Raw genomic sequence first — 21,813 nt, 5'->3', positions numbered from 1 at the left:
TGATGCCTGCATGCTGAAACATGGAAAAAAATAACCTGCTGCTATATCCGTATCAACCAAAAAATTGATTATTGGGTAAAACACAGTGCTCTTGCAAACAGTTAATCTGAATAAAACATATTTATCACATGCAAAATGTACGTTTTTAACCAAATTACAGATCAATATTCTACAAAAAAATATATATATATATATTTAATTGTTTTTTTTTTGTTTCCCTCTGTGTTTTTCCATCCCTTGTCAAACTTTTTTTATTTATAAAACAAAAACAAATCCAACCTGTGCACCTGCATGTGCCGGGCTCCTCGCCTCCTCCTCCGCTCTACAAACACCGGAGCGTCTGTGTGTCGCTCATAATCCAGATTAAGTGAGAGGACACACAAAAATTAAACAACCCGGTTTGAATGAGCGCAGACAAGAGAGAGAGAGAGAGAGAGAGACAAGACAGAGTCCGTGCGTGTGCTGCCATTGAGAGAGAGAGAGAGAGAGAGAGAGAGAGAGAGAGAGAGAGAGAGAGAGAGAGAGAGAGAGAGAGCTCAGTGCTGCCATCCTGTGGCGGATGAGCTGCATAACAGAGGGCCCCCAAGTCTTATTTTACACTGTTGGTGTAAAATGCAGTCTTGTATAAAGCACCTTAAAGATTTGAGTCACTTTATATAATATTACTTAAGTACGAGTCTTAAAGTAAAAGACATCTACTGTATTTAAGTATCAAAAAGTAATTTTCTGACATTAAAAGTACTTTAGAAGTAAAAGCACTATATTAATACAGACCATTACCAACTGTTCTTCTTCTGATTGTATTCTTTGGTAAACTAAAAAACAACAACAAGACTTTTAAAAGGAATTAAATTGAATAAATTCATATGTAGAAACAGCAGACAAGTGCACCATCTACTGTATCAGTAACAAACAGCTAAACACATTATGGAGGCCATAAACAAATACAATTTACATTCAGCCAAATGTAAATTTGTACACAAATTCACCAAAGTCGTCCAGTTCCTAAATATCACGCCGACAGTTGTATGAAATTCCTATTCAAATGTCAGGCAAACCATGCCCAAAGTAAATAACAACACCCATACACATGATACATATGAACACTGAATAATGTAATACACACACACACACACACACACACACACACACACACACACACACACACACACACACACACACATAAACACATTTAAACATATTATTGATTAATATGTCATTTACAGTGGCGAAAAAAATGAGAACAGTTTGGGAAACTTCATTTTTACCAACGTGTAAAAACGCAGTGAAGTATCACGAACACGTCACTCCAAATTCCCGATAGCACCTGAACGCATCATCATTTCACCAGAGGGTACTTCAGGTGACGCCGGAGAAAACTGCAAACAACACGGAGAGCAACAGCATTTAACCTCGATTTCTGTCACTAAAACAACCTAAATTGCGAATAATTGAAAGGCAGTGGTTACTTTGAGACTGGACTCGATTTATGTCACGTTTAAATCATTGTGTCATTGTCCGTGTTCAACTTTAAACCGGGTTAAACCGCATCGTGCACTCTCATCGTGACCCCGAATGTCCAAACTACCAGGAAACGCAGGTGTGTCGTTGCTCGGCGACAAGTCCCTTGACTTTTACCGGGACCCGGTGAGCTTCTACCGGCAGAAGATGGACAAACACGGGGGCAGAGTGTTCCTGAGTCGCCTACTGAACAGACCCACCGCCTTCATCTGCTCAGTGGAGGGAATGAGAGAGCTGCTCTGTGGTGAGGATACATTAACCTGTTACTGACGCTACAGGTGTCCCAATGTCTACTGTACATCTCTAAGTTTACTTTAAAAGCTAGTTTGTGTCATTCATATATGGACAAATTGGTGCAAATGAAAGTTTCTTTGTGTCATCTGCCTCAGGATTATTCAGCCTTTAGGCAGAGGGAACAAAAGGAGAATTATCCCTATATGGAATAAAACTCATTCTGGGATTAGTGTGAGCTTGTCATGTGAGAGAGTCGTGGCGGTGGGTTATCCCCCATTGAAAGAGGATAATAACAACCATATTATTAATTAAGTACAACCCTACGGTGGCCGACAGGGGCAAACGCACTGCAAACCCCCAAAGGCCAGCAAATAACAAAACGCCAGCTAATAACAAAACACCAGCTAATAACAAAACACCAGCAAGTAAGAAAACACCAGCAAGTAACACAACGGAAGTGCTCCGGGTCTGTGGGGGCGCTGTCGTGCAGGTCTTTGACCAACCTGTTGACTCGCAGTGTTCCAAGTAAACTTTTTTTTTATAAACTTTATTTAAACTTTTCCAGTACACATATACACATATAAAAATACCTCAAAGGGAATATAAAATTGCATCTCGTAGATCTATTTATCAAAACTAAAATAAAATAAATACAATCAACAAGGCTTTGTTGAGAATAAATACAACGGTGAAAACAAATCAATCACAACAAGGCAATGAAGGCAAGGTTACAATCGAGGTATCCTTTCTAAATGACGAGATGCAATTTTATATTCCCTTTGAGGTATTTTGTATATGTGTATATGTGTACTGGAAAAGTTTAAATAAAGTTTATTAAAAAAAAAGTTTACTTGGAACACTGCGAGTCAACAGGTTGGTCGAAGACCTGCACGACAGCGCCCCCACAGACCCGGAGCACTTCCGTTGTGTTACTTGCTGGTGTTTTGTTATTTGCTGGCGTTTTGTTATTTGCTGGCGTTTTGTTACTTGCTGGCCTTTTCTTATTTGCAGGTGTTTTGGGGTTTGCCCCTGTTGGCCACCGTACAACCCACATGAAATATATATCTGCATGTTAGCCCTTTAAGGCCTCAGGCTATTTTGTAGGTCTGTGCACACTCATAATGAAATGAGTATATCGCTGCAACCACAAAATGTATGAAACTACTTGTTGCACTTTGATATCCCTATAGTGTTCAATAAAGCAGTTTATGGCATTGTTTCAAAGTTCCTAATCATAATTCGATGTTTTTCCAGTCTAAAATTTAACACCAGATGGCTCGACTGAGCTGTGTCTCTCTGTTGGCATGTATCTCCTTACAGCCAATAGAAGGACGCTATTGTCTCGAAATTTTGATTGACATCTTTGCTCACAAATGGCTAACCAATAAGAAGAAGCAGAACGCACGGATGTGACACGACTGGCTGCTGCCAGTAATGCTTCCACTAGAGTCGTTACGGAATGTTTTGAGTGTATAACAGAAAGTCCGTCTGACTGCCTGTGTTTTGTGTAGACTGAAAAAAATATATATATTTTCACAGATAAACATCAAAGGTGAGATTAATTTTACAGTTGTCGTTCTGCGAACCAATTTCTATTGTCTTTATTATTTGGCTTTTATCTCCATAATGCTTTGTCGTAGCGGAGTCTCAGCTTTCATTTAAGCCGTTTTATTAAGTGTGTTTTGGCCGAAGTGTCTGATCGTCAGATCCAGAAATGTGGCTAGTGTGTTACGCACTGGTTCCTTGCGAAGTTTCATATGTAATACGTAATTTAGTTGTTATTTGAGCTGTGTTTGTCACATTAAAATATGATTCTGCTGTTTAATTGCCCAGCGTGAATATATTCTCAAGTTTCACTTTTCACACAAACTTGGTTATGAATTCTTTACGAAGAATCTCTCAGGGTCGCCCAATTGGGAATCGGTTTTAAGGGCCCACTGCATATCTGTAGTCTGTAGCCTCATATGGCCCTCCAATGGATATCAACACATATGCTTTTATTTTGAAATACTGTGACATATCATTACAAATATTGACATTGCTATATCGTGATGGAAAAATCATGATATCATTTTAAGCTTGTATTGCCCACCTCTACTCTTTCACTTGACCGGCCCCCTACTGACCAGACTAGATGCTCAGTGGTCATTTGATTTTGAGATCCCTGGTTTAGGGTTGTTGACTGCCCTCACTTAGGATTCTGTAAGAAAAGGGAGTTTTCTTGTATTTGTTATGTTGTGTTTTGGTGGATGTAATTGAGTCATGTGTTGTGTTTCAGAGAAGTCCAACTTGTTTCTGAAGGATCCCACTGACCTGATGACCAACATGTATGGTGACACTATTGTCACCACTAATGGTAAAATAAACCCACACACACAAAGACAGCATCTGAAGTGGTTCTTATATGCTCAAATATCAGTATTTCTGCCTTACCTTTCATTTGATTAGTGGGTAACAGAAGCAGTCAGGAAGTTGTTGATTCAAAACATAAATGAAATTCAAAACCTGAATGTCAGTTTGAATAGAAGATGAAGTTTAAACAAATATTACTCTGAGACAAGCAGATCAGGAAAAATGTGTCAGTTTGTAAACTGGTGGCTATTTCATAGTATTTTCAACCAAAGGAAATCGACTAGATTGGATCAAGGTACAAGCCCTGACATTTGGGCGGCACCCATGTTTACAGTTTACAAACAGAAGTTCACAGAAATCACAGGCAACCAGGCTCATATTGGACAATATGTGTTGTGCTTAATCCTTAATTCTCCTCTAAATGGGAACATCATTTACAAAAAATATTTACATTACATTCTATTGAAGAATACCTGAAACTAACAATTGAGGCCATTAACTACAAATCAAATGGGAAGTCAAAGCTCATTTCCCTGTACACTTGTACTTACTCATACTTACTTCCTGATTGACTTCACACAGGAAACTGGTAGACTTAATTTATTACCCACTTTTTGTTGGGTTGAGGGCCAAGAAGGCTTAAACAATGCAGAGTGTGTGGCTCACAGACTTGTTATTAATGTAATTAATAGTAATTTATGTGCATATACACCATAGACTGCACTGCTGTGTTGCAGGTGAAGAGGCTTGTCTGCTGCGATTGTCCCTCACCAGCCTGTTTACAGGAAGGTGTTTGGAATCACAACGTGATTTTATCAGCAGGTGGGGAAAGTCATGTGTGAAGTCAGGCGCCTCTGACAGTGTTGTGTAGTCATGCTTGTGGTTGTTTGTGTTCATGTTTTTTTTAATAGAATGTTGGAATAACAAGAAATGTGAAAAAAGTGTTTGTTTTGTTTTTTTGGTCCTTTTTTCTTACAGTGTGTCTGTGCGTTGTCTGAAGGACCTCTCTCTCAGGTAACACCTAAATTAAAGCTCCAATGAAAGTATTGACATTTATATGTAATTTGTTATACATTTAGGTTCATATTTGCCATCTGCCACAGTCCCCACATTTTCTTTTTGCAGTATATTATCATGTTAGGAAAGTTAAATTAATGTGTGTAAATACATTTTTGTGACTGTTTTGTGTAGTGGGCAGCCAGAGTGTGTCTACACTGTCTTCAAGCGCCTGGGGACAGAGTTGGTTTTGGGCCTGTTTCTGAATGTACGAGCGGAGGAGCAGCCTGAACTGTTCCAGAAAATCATGCAGCTGTGCATTCAGCATTGGCATGGTACGGACACAGAGATGTGCTTTAAACACACAACACACAAAAACCACAACTTGTTGCATAACCGGTTGTTGAATTTATCTCAAATGGCAGCACAGCTGTTGTAAGATGGTTGCTCACTCTCAAAACCTCTTCCTCACAAACTTGTTAAAATGGCTTGTTCTTGTTTTGCAATTCAACATTGCACAAAAGTCCACTGAATTGTTTGTTTTCCATATTTGTGTGTTTTTTCTGCCCCGTGCAGGCCTGATCTCTGCCCCAGTGAACATGAAGGTTCCTCTGTGGTCATCGGGTTTCTCCACCGCTCTGGACGCCAGAGACAAACTGATGGACATCATCAAAGACAAACTGGAGAATGACAAAGAGGGGTGAGACTGCATTTTTGTGTTTCACATACACAGCTGTTACAGGAAAATACACTATTAAAGTACAGTTATACTATTTGATAGTTAAAGGTCCAGTGTTTAAGAGTAAGTGACATCTAATGGTTAAATTACAGCATGCCCATCCCTCCCTTTCCCAAGTGAATAGAGAACTATGGTGGCCTTTATATACCAGAAAGGATGTAAACACTCTTTCACAACTTTCTCCACTCTTATATTTCCATATTGCATATTTCCTAAATATATATTTGTAGTTCTCAGGCACATTGTTTCTGAGTGAATACAATATCATTATCCACTTAAAACAGCAGATTTCCCTCTTTAGTTTCGTCGGCTCTCTTGGCTCTTTGCCGCTGCCTGACTCCAGCGCTGCCTCACAGCATCTCCTGCTCTTCATCTCAGCTCTGATCCCTAAAGCTGTGGCGTCGCTGCTCACCTCCTTCACTCTGGCACTCGGTGGAAACAAACAGGTACACACACAAACTCACACGCAACACAAATAGTAACATAAACTCAAGCTTTTGAAGCTCAGTAAATTTACCCAATATTTTTTTTTTTTTCAGGAGGAGACATGTCGGCGAGCGAGAGAAGACCCTGATTACCTGCACAGAGTGCTGCTGGAGGTGCAGAGACTCTGGCCTCCTTTCATTGGAGGGCGCAGAATAGCTGATCAGGTAGGACCAGGATCAGGTAGTTTTCATGTATTTGGTGTTTTGAAATCGAGTGTAATTTTGTGGAACTCGTCATCATCACAGTAGCTTAAAACATAGAAAAAACACTTTAAAAACAACAACAGCTGAAACTGTGATGAAGTGCTCTACATCAGAGATAAACACAAACAATAAATATGGTGGTGGGTGGTAATTATGAGAACAGCATAAAAAAAGTTTTTGGTTTTGTTGTGGTTGTGCGTTGCCTTCCTCTCCTCTAGGTGGCAACACATGAGTATAGATGAAAGTCTCTTCCCCTGTCAGGTCCTCTCTCCTCAGTGAACATTACTCAGTGCAGTACTGAGACCTACAGACGGGTGGACAGGATCATTTTTCAGTGCAATATACCAGTGGTGCAATACATACCAGTTTGGTCAATGTTATATGGTGATTTTGAATTGTATTTTGCATCATTGTTCAGCTTGTTTTTAGTAGTTTACCTGTTGAGTGCCCAAAAACAGGTTTAAACGCCCTTTTTCCACCCAAATATTTATATTTCTATCTCACATGCACATGATTTGGCTTCATCAGTTAAACAATTACTGGTTTGTTGTTCTTTTACTCTCCATCCTGACATGAAAGCAGGATCGTACTTTAAATTAAAATATTGCTTTGTGGCTGGCTGCTTGCTTGTTTTCCAATCCCCCCCCACATGGGCTATTGTTGATCGCTGTGACCTCATCAAACAAGCTTATGCAACCGCCCAATCAGAGGCATTGATCTGTCTCCATGATTGACTGGCTTTTCCCCCGCCGGAAGGAAGGCACGAAGGCAGGAAGGAAGGCAGGAAGGCAGGAAGGCAGGAGGGAAGGAAAGGAGGTGGTGGCTGGGGCCGGTGGTTGAGGGGTGATGTGCACCGGTGATGCCAAAAAGCCAAATCATTTGCCACACAAAAGGAAACACATTTTATTTATATAACATTTAGAGAACACAAAGAAGAACACACAAAGAAGAATTGCAAAGCCATAAAAAATCTGGATTTTTGTTGGATCAGGTTTGAGTTAATCAGATGTGATGTTTCTATGTGTACGTAGGTGTGTGCAAAAAAAGGAGAAGCATTATCAGTATGCACAACCAGGTGGAAAAAGTAGACGCTCGATCAGGTGGAACCAAGACATGCAGTAGCTTAACAACCTGAATGTGTCTAAGAGCACCTCATAGAGAGCGAGAGAGAGAGAGAGAGAGAGAGAGAATGAATGAGCTTGCATCTCTCGGGGAGAACGAAAGAAAGAATGAGATTTGTATACGATTTTCCACTCCAGTAGAGAGAGAGGCGGAGAGAAATGAGAGAAGCAGTGCAGAGAGAAGAGAAACGGTGAAACATGTTCCTCCAGAAGCCCATTATTGCAGCTACTAATGGAAGAAGTGAAAAGGTGAATTAAAAGGGCACCCATTGAGTAAGTGGATTTTTGCCCCCAAGGTGGCTCGGCTCAGGAAGTTTCATTTAAAATCGAGTCATAGTTTTCATTCAAGCAAAAAATCAGGAGTCTCCCATTTATATTTGGGTCAAAAAGCCATTAGCTATATAACACGTTAAAATCAATGTATGATTGCACTTGTTTTCCAGCGTTGGTGCCCTTGATCTGCAAAAGCAAAGTAGTTATTTTTCATGCGTTTTAATGTAAAGCAGGTTTAATTATTTACTTTTTTTTACAAGTGCTGTAAATATGTGTATGTGTTGTGTCAAATGGAATTTTGTCAGAATAAGTCATACTCTCCCACATTTGATGAATACACAGTTATTTTAAAGGTGTAGTTTGTAACTTTAAAATGTAAACAAAGGTCTGTTACATTCAGTTATTGTCAAATGGGTTAACACAATGCTGAATAATCATAAGTACATCTTTCTTTGTTGACATTATAGCATTATACAGCGTCATTATGGCTGAAAACACCAAGAGGGACCCACAAAAGATTCAGAAGTGGATTCTACCATTATAAAATAAGCCTGGACATGCAGTAGGACAATTATTTATCGTGACAGTGTGATATTGAAAATGCCATAAATTGCTTCCCTGAACTGTGTGCGGGTGTGCATGCACGCGAGAGAGTAGGAGAAAAGGAGAGGAAATAAGTTAAGACAACATAGGGTCTTAAAAGACAGCAGAGTGTGTTGGTTATTACTCTGAAATCAACAAGGGGCAATAGAGGTTCCACACTGGAGCTGTAACTTGTGAGAGCGGGCAATAATGTTTAATGATTGTTGGGTCATAAAACAACATTCTCAACTCGAACTAAATAAACAACTATGAACCCTTTTAATTTTGAAAATGTGATTGTGTGAAATTAAACGTTCCATGTTTTTATTACTAACCATTATTAATTAAATGTGGAGAAAATGTTCTATATTGTGATTTGTCTCATTATCTGGACTGTAGCCATATCACAAAGGCCTATTTTGACACACAATAGAATTTCACAGTCTTTTCTTTTCATTAATTGTTGCTTCAAAATCCTAAAACATTTAACTGTGAGAAATCATTGAATGTCCTGTCAGAAAATGAATAGATCATTTTGAAAATGACATAATCACAACATACATTATCTCAAAGCACTGTACTTGGTGAGGCAGAAACCTTTACAACATTATAGAGAGATAATAGAAAGAAGAGGAAGACAACCATTCACACAATGAGCAAACACTAGGCATCAGTGGAGAGATAAAAAGGCAGCAGCAGAGATTGTTGATTTAAAAATAATAATAATCATAATATTATGTGATCTAAATATGAATTCCTCTTCTCTCTGTTTGTGCATAGGACTCCACCCTCGCTGGTTTTCATGTCCCCAAAGGTAACGGCGTCGTTTACATCAGTCACGGTGTCCACCGTGACCCGGAGGTGTTTGAGGAGCCGGACGATTTCCAGCCGGAGAGATGGAGCGGCAGGTGAGGAGGAGTTTGAATTTGAGTCTTCTCTGTTTTATGAGTTTTTATTTGGACAAAATGGACTTTTAATATGCTTTTCTACTTGAAGTACCAGAGTTGTAGTAGATAGTAGGAAAAAAGACATATAAAAATATGTACACACAAGTTTCACAGACGACAAACAACACAACGACATTGAGCTCTTTACGACGGGGGACTCGGTAATCTACTCTGTCTGGGGGTCTAGACTGTGAAGCTTTATTTATGATTTTGTGTCGGGGGGAGAAATCGTCCTGTACATACATACGCCTACGTCGTTACTGTAGCAACCGATGCACGATAGACGAGCGGCGCCAGAGTGCTCAAAACTGACCTGATTACTCTCACAGACGGCGAGGATTTGAGGACCAAATAAATAAATGAGATTCAGAATAAGAGTAGAGTAGAGAAAAAAAAATACCTTCACAATCCCTGGAGGTAAATTAGGTTTTGCTACAGCTACTCTGTCTTTAAAAAGATAATTATAAGAATTGTATATAAAGAAATATTCACATCAGTCTGAATAAAAAATAATCCAACTTTGATTTAACCGCAAAGAGACGGTTAAGGACAAACATCTTCATGTCAGCATCCTTCACTCGCTTCCTTTCCTCCCCATCTGGTGCCTCCTTCACTAAATCTCTCATTCAATCATCTGTTTATTTTTTTTTCCTATTCATCCTCTTCATTCTTTCATTCTCATTCATGTTCGTTCATTCAGGTGCAGACAGTGCAGGCGGCACATTTGTGAATGTATGTATTTAAGTAGCTGTTGCCATGGAAACCAAGTCACCTGACACAATCCTTCACCAATTTTCTCTGCATGTGTGTGTGTGGCTGATGGGGGGAGAGTGATGCCCTGTGGAGTGGGCTGGGACACAGAGAGTCAGAGAAGATCCTATCGCGCTTTTCCGTGTTTTCCTCCCGTTGTGGCGCTGTGATTAAAAACAGGAAATGCCCTTTTTTAATTTGGGGTTTCCCTTTTTCCAAACGCATCCATCAAACCCCCTTATTTTTTGATGGAATCTTTTCTATTTAATTCATTTTCACTGGTTTAAATCATTATAGCGGTGAATATAATATGCTAAAGGAGGGGATTACTCTCTTTCTCCTGCTCTTCTCCGAACACTGTGTCTAAAAATAGCTTCTTTAGGAATAAAAAAATGTATTATTTTTTACAGACAAAGCCTCACCACCCCAGTGTGCGTTGTCTCTGGTCAGATTTTTGCTTCTTTGTGTTATTCATTTATTCTCCCTACAGAATATCTTATCACAAGTGATTCACATTCGCCGTTTATAAAAAGAAAAGGAAAAAAAAGGAATAGATATCATTAGATTTACTTGTATAGATTGCAGTATTGATTTTGTAATGGATGTGTTAAAAGTCACTCAGGTTTATGTAGAAGATCACTGGGCTGCAAAAAAGAGAGAGAAGTCTATGAATGAATAGACAGGTAGCTGCTGCCATGGTAACTGGCCACCTCACACCCCATTTTACCAATGGGGATTCCCTCCTCTCTCTCTGTGTGTGTGTGTGTGCACTGCAGGATGGGCTGGGGTTGGGAGGAAAATGAGTCAGAGGAAGATTGTCTTTCTTGCATAAAAAATATGATGCAGAGATGTGTCATAAAATATTCAGAAAGGTTTTTGAAATGTGATGTATCGTACGTTTGTTATTACTGATAATGAAAGATAACATCATCTAGTGATTTGTAGACGACGATCCTTGTCCTCTGCTAATCTGATCTAGTGTGTAGAACCATTCAAGGCATAGCTACCATCTTTTCCAATGTTTTAAAATCCTAGTCGTCTGGTAATTATATTTATATAGTAAGCGAAACTGACAATTTAAAAAAAAAAAAAATTGATCCTGTAGTCAAAAATATTAGAGCTGGAGGGAACCATTTACTTTTGAAGTCCAAATTGCACCCTTTAATTTTACAGTTTGAGTATTTTTTTAATAATTAAAAGATTTTTGGGTTCTTAAAAGTGAATATTTTCTGATTTGTGGAAAATTTTACTGACTAAAACAATCACTTGATAATAAGAGAATAATCGACAGATTAATCCATTATTAAGAAAAAAATAATCATTAGTCACAGCCCTAAATGCAGGATAACACAGGCTAAATTTCCAGTATTTTTACATTAGATCCACAATTTTACCTCAGGAGTGAAAATCTAAAATCCTTATCATCGTAATTGTCAATATCCGCTGATTTAAAAGTGTTTGACGTGTTTTCCAGGATTACCTTTTTGGCTGTTATTGTTCAACACTCTGTGCCCACAAAAGTCCATTTCATGAAAATAAAACACATTATTTTTTTTTGATTCGTTGAGGGACAAACCGGTAACTGTTAAAGGAACATGGTCCAATTTTCTCAAGTGTTGCAGTTGCACAGTGTGTGTGTGTGTGTGGGGGGGGGTGTGTGTGTGTGTGTGTGTGTGTGTGTGTGTGTGTGTGTGTGTGTTCACCAGTTGTTTCTCTTAACTACTGCTCAAGCTGCTGAATTTGCCTCAGGTTGATTTAATTATCTGTGTGTGTGTGTGTGTGTTCTCGTCATGTTTCCATCCTTCCCTTTATCTTCTCTTTCCTCCTCCCTGCTTCTTCTTCTTCCTCTGCGTCTCCATCTGTCCGTCTTCCTGGAGACTACTTTTCCTGTCAGCCTTGATAGTTGCCCGGCTCCTCTGTTTGCCACCTGGCTGTTTAATTTAACGACTGCAGTCCTCTTCCATAACAAGCCCACCTTCAGTAACTACCCTTTAACGACATCGTTTATGTGTGTGTGTGTGTGCGATACATTGTGTACAGTGTCTCTCTCTATATATACAATAATATATCAGCTGCCGTTGTGTGTTTGTCATGTATGTGTGTGTGTTTTTCCACTTAAAAGCAAATAACAAAGCCAGCAAGTTAACATCCTGTTAGCCAAACACCGCACAGACTCTGGCTTTAGATAAGTGAATCAGAAATGGATAAAAACCAGAGCTGTTGCTGCTTTTAGTGAAATATAAAAACAGGAAGTGATCCTCTCTTGTGTATGTTTATATTCAGTGTGTTTACCTGTTTGAATGAACCAGCTGATCGCATGAAATACACATATATGTATGTTATGTTCTAATCATCATACCAAAGTACAAAGCAAGGACTGTAAAGTCATGGTTGTGATGTGTTTGGTGTCAAAATTGACTGATCTGACCTCAACCCCCATCAAGCACTTTTGGGATGAACTCGTCTGACATCGGTGTGTGACATCATCGATGTGCTAAAAAATTAACAAAGCACAAATTCCCATAGAAACACTTCACAATCTTGAGGAAAGTCTTCCAAGAAGAGTAGAAGCTAAAGTACAGTATATGTATTTGAATACATCATTACAGTCCCTATACTTTTGTCCATATAGTGTATGTCAATTCCTGCACTGATTATGCGAGGCTGGTTCATTCAATCTGAACAGGGGACTACAACATAAAACAAAGAGAAAGTCAGATTTAATTCATACAGATGGATTCATTAATGAATAATACAAATATCTGTGAAGAAAGACGAGTATTTGAACGCAAACTGAGCAATATTTACTTATATTTAATATCAAGTAATACTGTCAGATCATTGTTAAATAACCCGCTTTGATGAAGAATTGATCTCTGATCCCTGTATAGAACAGAGTGTGTAGCATCCTACCAATATAAGCAAATAACCATTCAGTCTCACATGTTTCTGTTAGTTGATCTGTTGTTTGACACTTGCCACTATTTTCTTTTAGCTATTTTTCAAGTGTACTCAAGTAGAAAAGGAGAACGTCTATAGCTACATATATTAAGATTTAGGCTCATCCATTAGGCTCTTATTGGTCAGGGAATCCACTTCTATTTATCACGACACCAGACCAGGTTTAAATTCTCAGCCAAAAACACCAAACATAAGCATTTTACCACTTATGTTGTCTGCTTTTTGACTAATAAAACTAGAAAAATCCATAGTAGTAGTCATGTCTATTTTCTGCTACTCATATGATTACAACACACTCTAAAGCTTGAATTTGACCATGGATGTTATAGATGATTTTAAAGTATTTTCTTCTGTTGTCAAAGAGGGAAAAAAAAAACATGTCTCATTTCTCTAACATCCCGTCTGTACAGTGAAAGCACTTCACACGACTCACTCGTTACACGTTGTCGAGGAAGGAAACACTTATGCTGTAAAATGTTTTTTTTTTTTTCTCCCGCCTGATTCATTTCCTATCGCACTCAGCATATTCGATGTTATAATGTCATGCTGAAATGCTTGGTAAGACTTACAAGACTGCATTATGTACTACCAGTCTCACCGTCTCAGGATGGGGCCTAAGAGTACATTAAAGCGTTAGACAGATGCTGCAGAGAACACTAATATTCTCCTTTCTCGCTTTGTGTCTTTAAATCTCTCTCACACACACACACACACACACACACACACACACACACACACACACACACACACACACACACACACACACACACACACACACACACACACACACACACACACACACACACACACACACAGACACACAGACACACACCGGACCCAGACTGTACATGCGCGTGGCTAATGCTTCCTGTGTCTTTAATCAGAGCTCAGGTTTCAGGAAGACAGGATGCATTAGTGGTGAGAGAAAGCGAGAGACTGCATCAGCAGGCTGTTGAAAAACCTGCTGGCGTGGAACCAACATCCTTTCATTTATTTATTCATAAATGTATTTTTGAAAAGCAGTTACACTGGAAGATTTCAGACATGTCACTCCTTTCCCCGGTGTTGTTGTTGTTGTTGTGCACCTTCCGGGTCATTTAAGACTACGTTGAGGTCAGAGGTCAAACGGGGTCCTATTTTTAACCCTTTAACTGAAAACCTTTGAACTGGGTTTTGTCTGTTTCATGCTCCATGCTCACACTGGTTCTTTAAAAGTGATAAAATAGAAGTCTGTTATGGTCTTTCAGACATGACTGTACATACTTGCATACACTGGCCACTTTATTAGGTACACATGACACCTAAAAAAAGTCTTCTGCATACTGTTGTAGTTTCCTTTCCATCTAGTCTAGACATCCTGTTGCATCAACACAGCATTTTCATCCAGAGAAATACCACTTATTGGCTGTTAATTCTTTTTGGACTGTCCTCTCTAAACCCTAGAGATGGTTATTCCTGATTCTGAGCAGCACTAAGCATGCCATTTCTAAGTCACTTAAACCACCTTTCTTCCACATTTCCATGCTCAGTTAAAACTTCTTGACCATGTCTGAATACATTGAGTTGCTGCCATGAGATTGGCTACTTGCATATTTGCATTTATTAGTCATTGAGCAGGTGCACCTAATGAAGTGGCCTGTGATGTCACATATGTGAATGCCCTGATTGTTTGGCACTTTTGTTAAATTCACCAAACGGAGATATGAAAACGTTAAAAAAAAGTGAGTTTTATGGTTATATCTCATGGTCATCTGTGACAAAACCATGCAACTGTGTTTTTGCCTCTGCAGGAATGCAGGCCAGGAGCATCTACTGTGTTCGTTCGGCAGTGGGCCCAGGAGCTGCATTGGGTCTAAACTTGCTGACGTCTTCCTCAAGGTGACTCTTCACACAAACATAGAGTAAATGCACACTGAGGTTATTTCTCTATCCGTGACGTTCTGTTGCAGTCAGTACATTTTCTTTATAGGCAGAGAAACAGACACCATGTTCTGAGCTGCCTCGGCTCTGATTGTATTTTTAATTTGAGCTGCTGAGATTTAGAAAGCAAGTGGAGAACCTGCTGCAGTATTTGATGAGAGAGAAACCAGTAGAGAGAGGTGAACCATCCCCCAACCATTCAGTAAATAGAGCAGTGCTCATGGGAATGATGAAAGGCTTTTTTGTGTGTGTGTGTGGCGCAGTGTGAGAACAGAGTCCAGATACAGATTGTTGTGTTTAAACCACCTACCCTTCCCCACGGTGACGTTCACCATAGCCACCATCGCACATCTCGTGAGATACATAGAAAAAAACAGACATACACGCATGCATGCACAGCCTATTTAAGGCATGAGAAGATGAGAGAGGTGTGGCAACACGAAGGAGAGATGTATTTCCCATGTAGGGGGTGTTTTCTCTGGAAACAGGTGTGTGTGAGTCATGACACTGGGGGAGTGCAGGTGTGGAACAAGCCTGAAAATAACAGCTGCATCCACAGCTGGGGGATCCCCAAGGTGGTACCTGGAAGTCTCTAAGATAGAGTTGAAAGGATTCCCTCTGATTTTCATTAATCACAGTCTTAACTTGTGCAGACTAAAAAGAAAAATATTAAATAATAATGATATTTAATTGAAATCTTATACACCAGTGATTCTCAAAGGCTGGGTTCAGATCCACAGATGGGTATTGTTTTGTGTGTGTGTTTGTGTCCCCTAAACAATTCCCATTTACAAGATTTACATTTTTTTAAATAACATGCATGTAATTAAGTTGCGGTCCCCATAAAGAAATAGTTTGACACCATATATGGCATTTGTGTTGCATAACATCTTGTTTTTCAATCATATGTTGGATTAGAGCAGCCACACTGCCCACATGAGACTCGCCTCTTGATAATAGATCCTGCCTTTTTTCCTGCTTGAGCTAATGAGTAACAATGTATCCTTAGTCACAGTTTTTATAAATATCTGTTGAAAATGGTACAAATGCAACACATTCTGGTTGTTTTAGTCCTTCATTTTTTCACTGTGAAGTATTGGCAGGGCTATTTATGCACTGGTTCGCTCTGTAGAGTCTTGCCATGTGGTTGAGTACTTAGGAATAAAAATAAAATATATTATTATGGTAATTTGGCTCCACAGCCGACGCTGTACGCTATCAGTGATGCACATGACGCAGCAGATCACTGACACAGCTGTCACTTACTATGCCTTCTAAAACCTGTGCCTCTGCACAACATGTTTGGAAACTTGTATGTATGTATGTGTATATATTAGTGCTGTGCAATAGGTTAACGCATGACACGTTTCCATGACGACTGACCGGAAAAAGATGCGCATGACGAGTCTAGGCACCGTTTACCACTTAGCTGGGTAAGCTGCATTATCTCCTTTTAGCGCCATTAGCGCGCCTACAGTCGAACTGGAACCGGTCTGTTTATTAAACGGAAAAAGCAACGCTACAAATAACCAGCGTACCTGTGTACTGCATATGTGTCCCTCTGTTTTTAAAGTTTAGCGTTACTTTACAGACTAATTTTAACAATCCGGAGTCACGTAAACATGACGTCACACGTGTCTTTTTCCTTTCAGTCGCCATGGAAACGCGTTGTGCGTTAACATTGACACCGTTAAAGGCAGTTGATGCTGTTGAACACCGTTGACGTTTGACAGCACTATATATATATATATATATATATAAGTGAGTTTTAGTGTCATGTCATAGTTTTAAACTTGCCACCCCACCAATTTTGTTAATGAAATGTTCCTTGGCCCTGGCCTGATGCTGCTTAGGTTATGAAAGTAACCTAGTTAGGCAGGTATGCTAATGTTACATCAAAGAGGAGGCACTGTTTAACTAAAGAGGCTTGTGTCGTGCCTCGTTACAGTTGTTAAACTTTGTTTAAATGCATCCTCTGACTCCTTTCAGACCTGGAAATAGCATCTGACCTGAGTGGTCCATTAACGGTAGAGGTCTGATCACACCCGAATACCGTGTCTTCAGATCTGATTACAAAAACCACATTGGAAAGGTGGTGTGAGGACACATGTGGCCACATTCCTGAGCATGCGTGAATGCAGTCAGTCCTTAGGATAGAAACCACTTCCTTAGTCTGACCTGCAGCAGTTTCACTGTGAACTTAAAAAGGCGGTTTAAAATGCGTGACTGAGGGTGCAATAGAAACTATATACAAACACTCAGAATCATGAAGACATTTTAAAATGTTAAAGGAAATACACAAGCGAATAGCAAAGGAATAAAAGAATATTAAAAATAAATGAGCACCAGAATATTTCTTATTTACCTTTTGTACACAGTTAATAACACCATAAAAGAATTGAAACCATGTGGTAAACCTGCACTTATCTCAGTTAATATGCAAAGCAGCACATTAACACAGAGCAGACTCATTAACAACATCAAACAGACATGACATCAGCGTGTATTTGACTACAGTGCGAGTGAAGCCATATCCAATCACATGTGGACACATACAGGAGGTAAATACAGGACTTATTTAAATGCCAGGTGTGACAGGCTGTACTTAGTGCTGCTGGGACCAGATCTTTCAGAGCAGGTGTAAACACCACGTCTGAATGTTGTGTATCTAACCGATTTTCACCATGAAGCCTGTTTTTCCACAAACACTTCATGCACAAATGTAGTTCTGTTTTATTTTGAGACGACAGTCTACATAGTCATCCGTTGAGTCAGAGGTTGTGGTTGATCACTAAGACAGCACAGTCTGCCCATCACAGTGTTTAGAGCCAAAACAGCAAGACATGCATATATACACACATAATAGGGAAGGATCTGCATGCTATCCAGAAAGCAACAGAGAGGGATGACTCAGTCCTACACACACACACACACACAGATTTGTGCAGCTGTCTTTTTAATGACTTGCACTAACTTGTTTTCATTTGTACAGCCTAACCTTAACTATAACCAGTAAATGCCTAACGTTAACCGACCAAAAACTCAAATCTTAGTTCTTAACCTAACCAGTCCCTCAAAAATGAGTTTCTACCACTTTATGACCAGGTTTTTGGTTTCTGTAGCTGTGTTTCCATCACCGTATGGTTCAGTTTGGTACATTACAGTACAATTTGGAATGGTATGTTCCTGGATCAGGCTTGTGTTTTGACTGAAAACAGTAACTTTACTCAGTTGGTGGGGTGTTGGCTGTCCTCGATGGCCGTTCAGCGTGATGTTGTCCCGATGCGAGGACAACAAACATTAGCAATGAATAATGACAGCGACCAACGTCACCGAACAGCGACACCAAACGTTGACACCGAACAACGACTCTTTACATAACAAGCTTCCTCTACAGAATACATGGTTTATCCATTTGTGCTGCTATAAAAAAAAAACAATAAAAAACATGCAAGAAGACTTAATGGAAGATCCCAGCAAAAGACTTGTTTTAAAACTATGAAACAAAAGCATTTATATAAGTGTATGATTACATTTGTAGATACACATCTATACTGGACCTTTAAAGCTGCAGCAGGGATGATTGGTAGAAAACTAGGTATGGGAGAAATTGTTGTTTTTTTATGTATGTTTTGGGGTTATGACTCTCGTCTTTGAGCTTGAGCGAAGACAAACACACATGCGTCATATGTAGTCTGTGAACCAGGGTGAACGCTCTGTAGATACATAACTGTAATGTCACATTCTTTTTTTTTTTTTGTCTGACTCCGTTTACGTCAGACAATTTTATTATATAACCAAACAAAATTGGCCTGCAAAAAAAACACAGTGGAGCAGCCAATAGAATGCTATTCTTCTCTCTATAAACTGGCCAAGAAGAATTGTAGGAGTCCGAGTTCTCTCTCAGATTGTGTGGTAATACTATATGCTGAAAGGTTGTAATGGAACTATTCATCAACAATGCTAAGAATATGTTGCCTGCCAGGGCTTAAAGTAATCATATTTTGATTTTTTAAAAATACAAATACTAAATTAGATGCTGTAAAAGTGCTTCAAACGTGCTAAATTTGCTTCTAATTCCATTTAATTTCATATTCCAGCAGATTAACTCTGTTATTTGTTGCTTACCAATGCAGCATGTGACAAATTACACATGGTAGCATTAAAGAAGACTGTATTTTGCAAAACCGAATGTAAATTGTTGTTGTAAAAATGTATAAATGAATCGGCCAATAGAATAAAACTATTTAATTCACATTCACAGACACAGACACAGCGCTGAGTAAATGAAATCAGAAGTCAACCCCTAAGAATTCGGCAGTAAACGTTTGAGCAGCATGTATGCTCATGCACACGCACACACACACACTATCCATCACACTGTTAAGGTTCATTTCCCACTAATGATGTGCACACTGAACCTCATCCTTCACTGTAACCTGCTCTGCTGTGGCTGAAAAACCAGGCCAGTTGTTCTTTAAAGTGTGTTTGATTGGCTCTCTGTAAGCTGACCACACAGACACACACACACTCACACATAAATCCACGTTGCTATCCTTTAAAGGACACTGCAGACAGCCTAAATGAAGCTTTGTCCCTAAAATTAACCACAACCAAATGTCAACCCTAAACTTAACCAGTTTCTCAGAAATATGGTTCTGCCTCATTCAGACCAGGTTTTGGTCTCCATGAGGACTACTGGTCCTGACAAGGTCAGTGTTTATGCTAAAAACGTACACACACACACACACACTCACTGTGTGGAGGGTGTGACCAGAGTAAAAAGTAGACTGCAGGGCTCAGGGTCAGAGATGTGACTCATCGCCTCCTCGCTTCATCATTCCCCCATTCTCCATCCTCCCCACCCCCACCATCATCACCACCACCACCACCATCATCATCATCATCATCATCATCGTCATTGCTCCATTCCCTCCCTCCCCCTCCTTCATCTCCGTCCAGCTCCTCCCCCTCTATCAGGAAAATAATCTTCATTCATAAAGTGCAGGGTTGGGGGGGTGGGGCAAGTAACTGGCTGGTTACTGAGAGATGATAAACGGTGGATTATCAGTCAATGGTGGGCGCCGTCTGAGCTCTGGATGCACCTACTTATCTCGTATTAAATAGAATAAATTATGATTTTGATGCAAATATACAGCAGCTACCGCCAAACTCAATAATAACATGGCTCGGTTTAGATTCTGATCAACACTCAAGAAGTGTTTCTGCTTTGCTAGAGTGCATTGCAAAATGACCCATAAATTGTCCATAATAATCAATAATACAAATTAATATAACAATTAATGGTAATTTGATGCTAAATTGCATTACAAGAATTGAAAACCTGTGTGTATTTTAACATTATTTAAAGTGTAGGACTGAAAAAACCCAGCACCCTTTTGGAAATCATTGACAAACAGTCAGTGAACATGTATATAAAGAGCCATTACTGTGTACAACTGTGTACAAAGAACCCAATGTTCCGTTTCTGCTTGAAGGTGTCGCACAGCTTTTTTTGCTTTTTGCTATTTTCAAATCTGGTAAAACGGCAAACAGAAATGTAGCTGTGCAAGTTGGAGACCTATTCTTCAGCGTTGGCGGATGCTCTCACTCTGCCAAGTGCCTGCTAGTTTTCACATTTTTGTTTTTGCTGTAAAATTAGGAAATCATCCACACCCCCGCAAAACTGCTCTTAACTCTGTCAAGTAAAGTTAATTCTCTCTGTGTGCATGTGCGTGTGTGTGTGTGTGTGTCACTGCCAGGACGTATGCATGTACCTGTTAAAGCACTACCACTGGTGTTTGGACCCTCCATCACAGGACCTTGAGTACAAATGGCTGCCTGTGTCTCGGCCCGCCGACCCCCCCACCGTGTCTTTCACGCGACTGGATCAGACCAGATCTGACGAGAGTGACACCAGATAGGGATGCGCTGTGTATATATATATATATATTTTTGTTAGTGATTATACCTGCAGAAATATATGTGTGTATATATATATGTGTGTATGTGTATATGTATATATATATATATATATATATATATACACACACATATTTATATATGTATATATGTATACATATACATATTTATATATATATATTTATATATATATACATACATGTGTATATATAATTAAAATTACAGCATATATGAATGTAAAAATAAACCAAAAACAATAATTCTGCTTCTGCTATAACACAATCATGGTCGAGTGTGAGACAAAAGTAAATGACTCATTCTTCCATTGTTAAACATGACACTGCAAGACAAGTGCCATTTTTCTAATGAGTCATATATTCCGGCTTAACAAAGATTAGGAAGTGTTTGGCTCATTAAACGTGAATGCGGTTAACTTGTCTTATACATCAGCTGAATTGATATACATCATTTTCCTTTTGTGAGAACAAAATGATATACCTCCAAACTTGCTGCAGTGTTTATAAGCTAAAAATTGCTTCTTCTTTTTTTTCTTTGCACCACACAAATAAATCAAGGAGAACACACACACACACACACAGAGGTAAGCCCTCAGATTCCATCACGGACTGCAAACCTGTCTCCCCCTCTCCTCCCCATCCGCCACCTAGCAACCACCACTGCTTAGCAACAGTTCGTCATACCGACACTGTTTTGCCTCCCTTTAGTATGCAAGTCTGTGCCTCGCTGACACACACACACACACACACACACACACACACACACACTAACCTGGTTATTTTTAAATG

General features: G+C 39.4%; 1 protein-coding gene across 1 annotated transcript; it reads left to right on the top strand.

The window, feature by feature from the left end:
* Positions 1-1,575: 1,575 nt before the first annotated feature.
* Positions 1,576-21,009, top strand: LOC310937962 (putative cytochrome P450 120; the record flags this gene model as incomplete). The annotated part of the gene is made up of 11 exons (XM_083902352.1): positions 1,576-1,765; positions 4,034-4,111; positions 4,845-4,929; positions 5,086-5,121; positions 5,299-5,438; positions 5,680-5,803; positions 6,144-6,288; positions 6,382-6,492; positions 9,288-9,415; positions 14,956-15,043; positions 20,848-21,009. The coding sequence occupies 11 exons, from the start codon at positions 1,576-1,578 to the stop codon at positions 21,007-21,009; spliced, it is 1,287 nt and encodes a 428-aa protein (XP_083758478.1).
* Between the last annotated feature and the right edge of the window lie 804 nt (positions 21,010-21,813).

This window comes from Microchirus variegatus (genome assembly GCF_963457635.1).
Source record: "Microchirus variegatus genome assembly, chromosome: 16".
NCBI classification, from domain to species: Eukaryota; Metazoa; Chordata; class Actinopteri; order Pleuronectiformes; family Soleidae; genus Microchirus; species Microchirus variegatus.
This window is presented reverse-complemented; position numbering and strand designations above follow the sequence as displayed.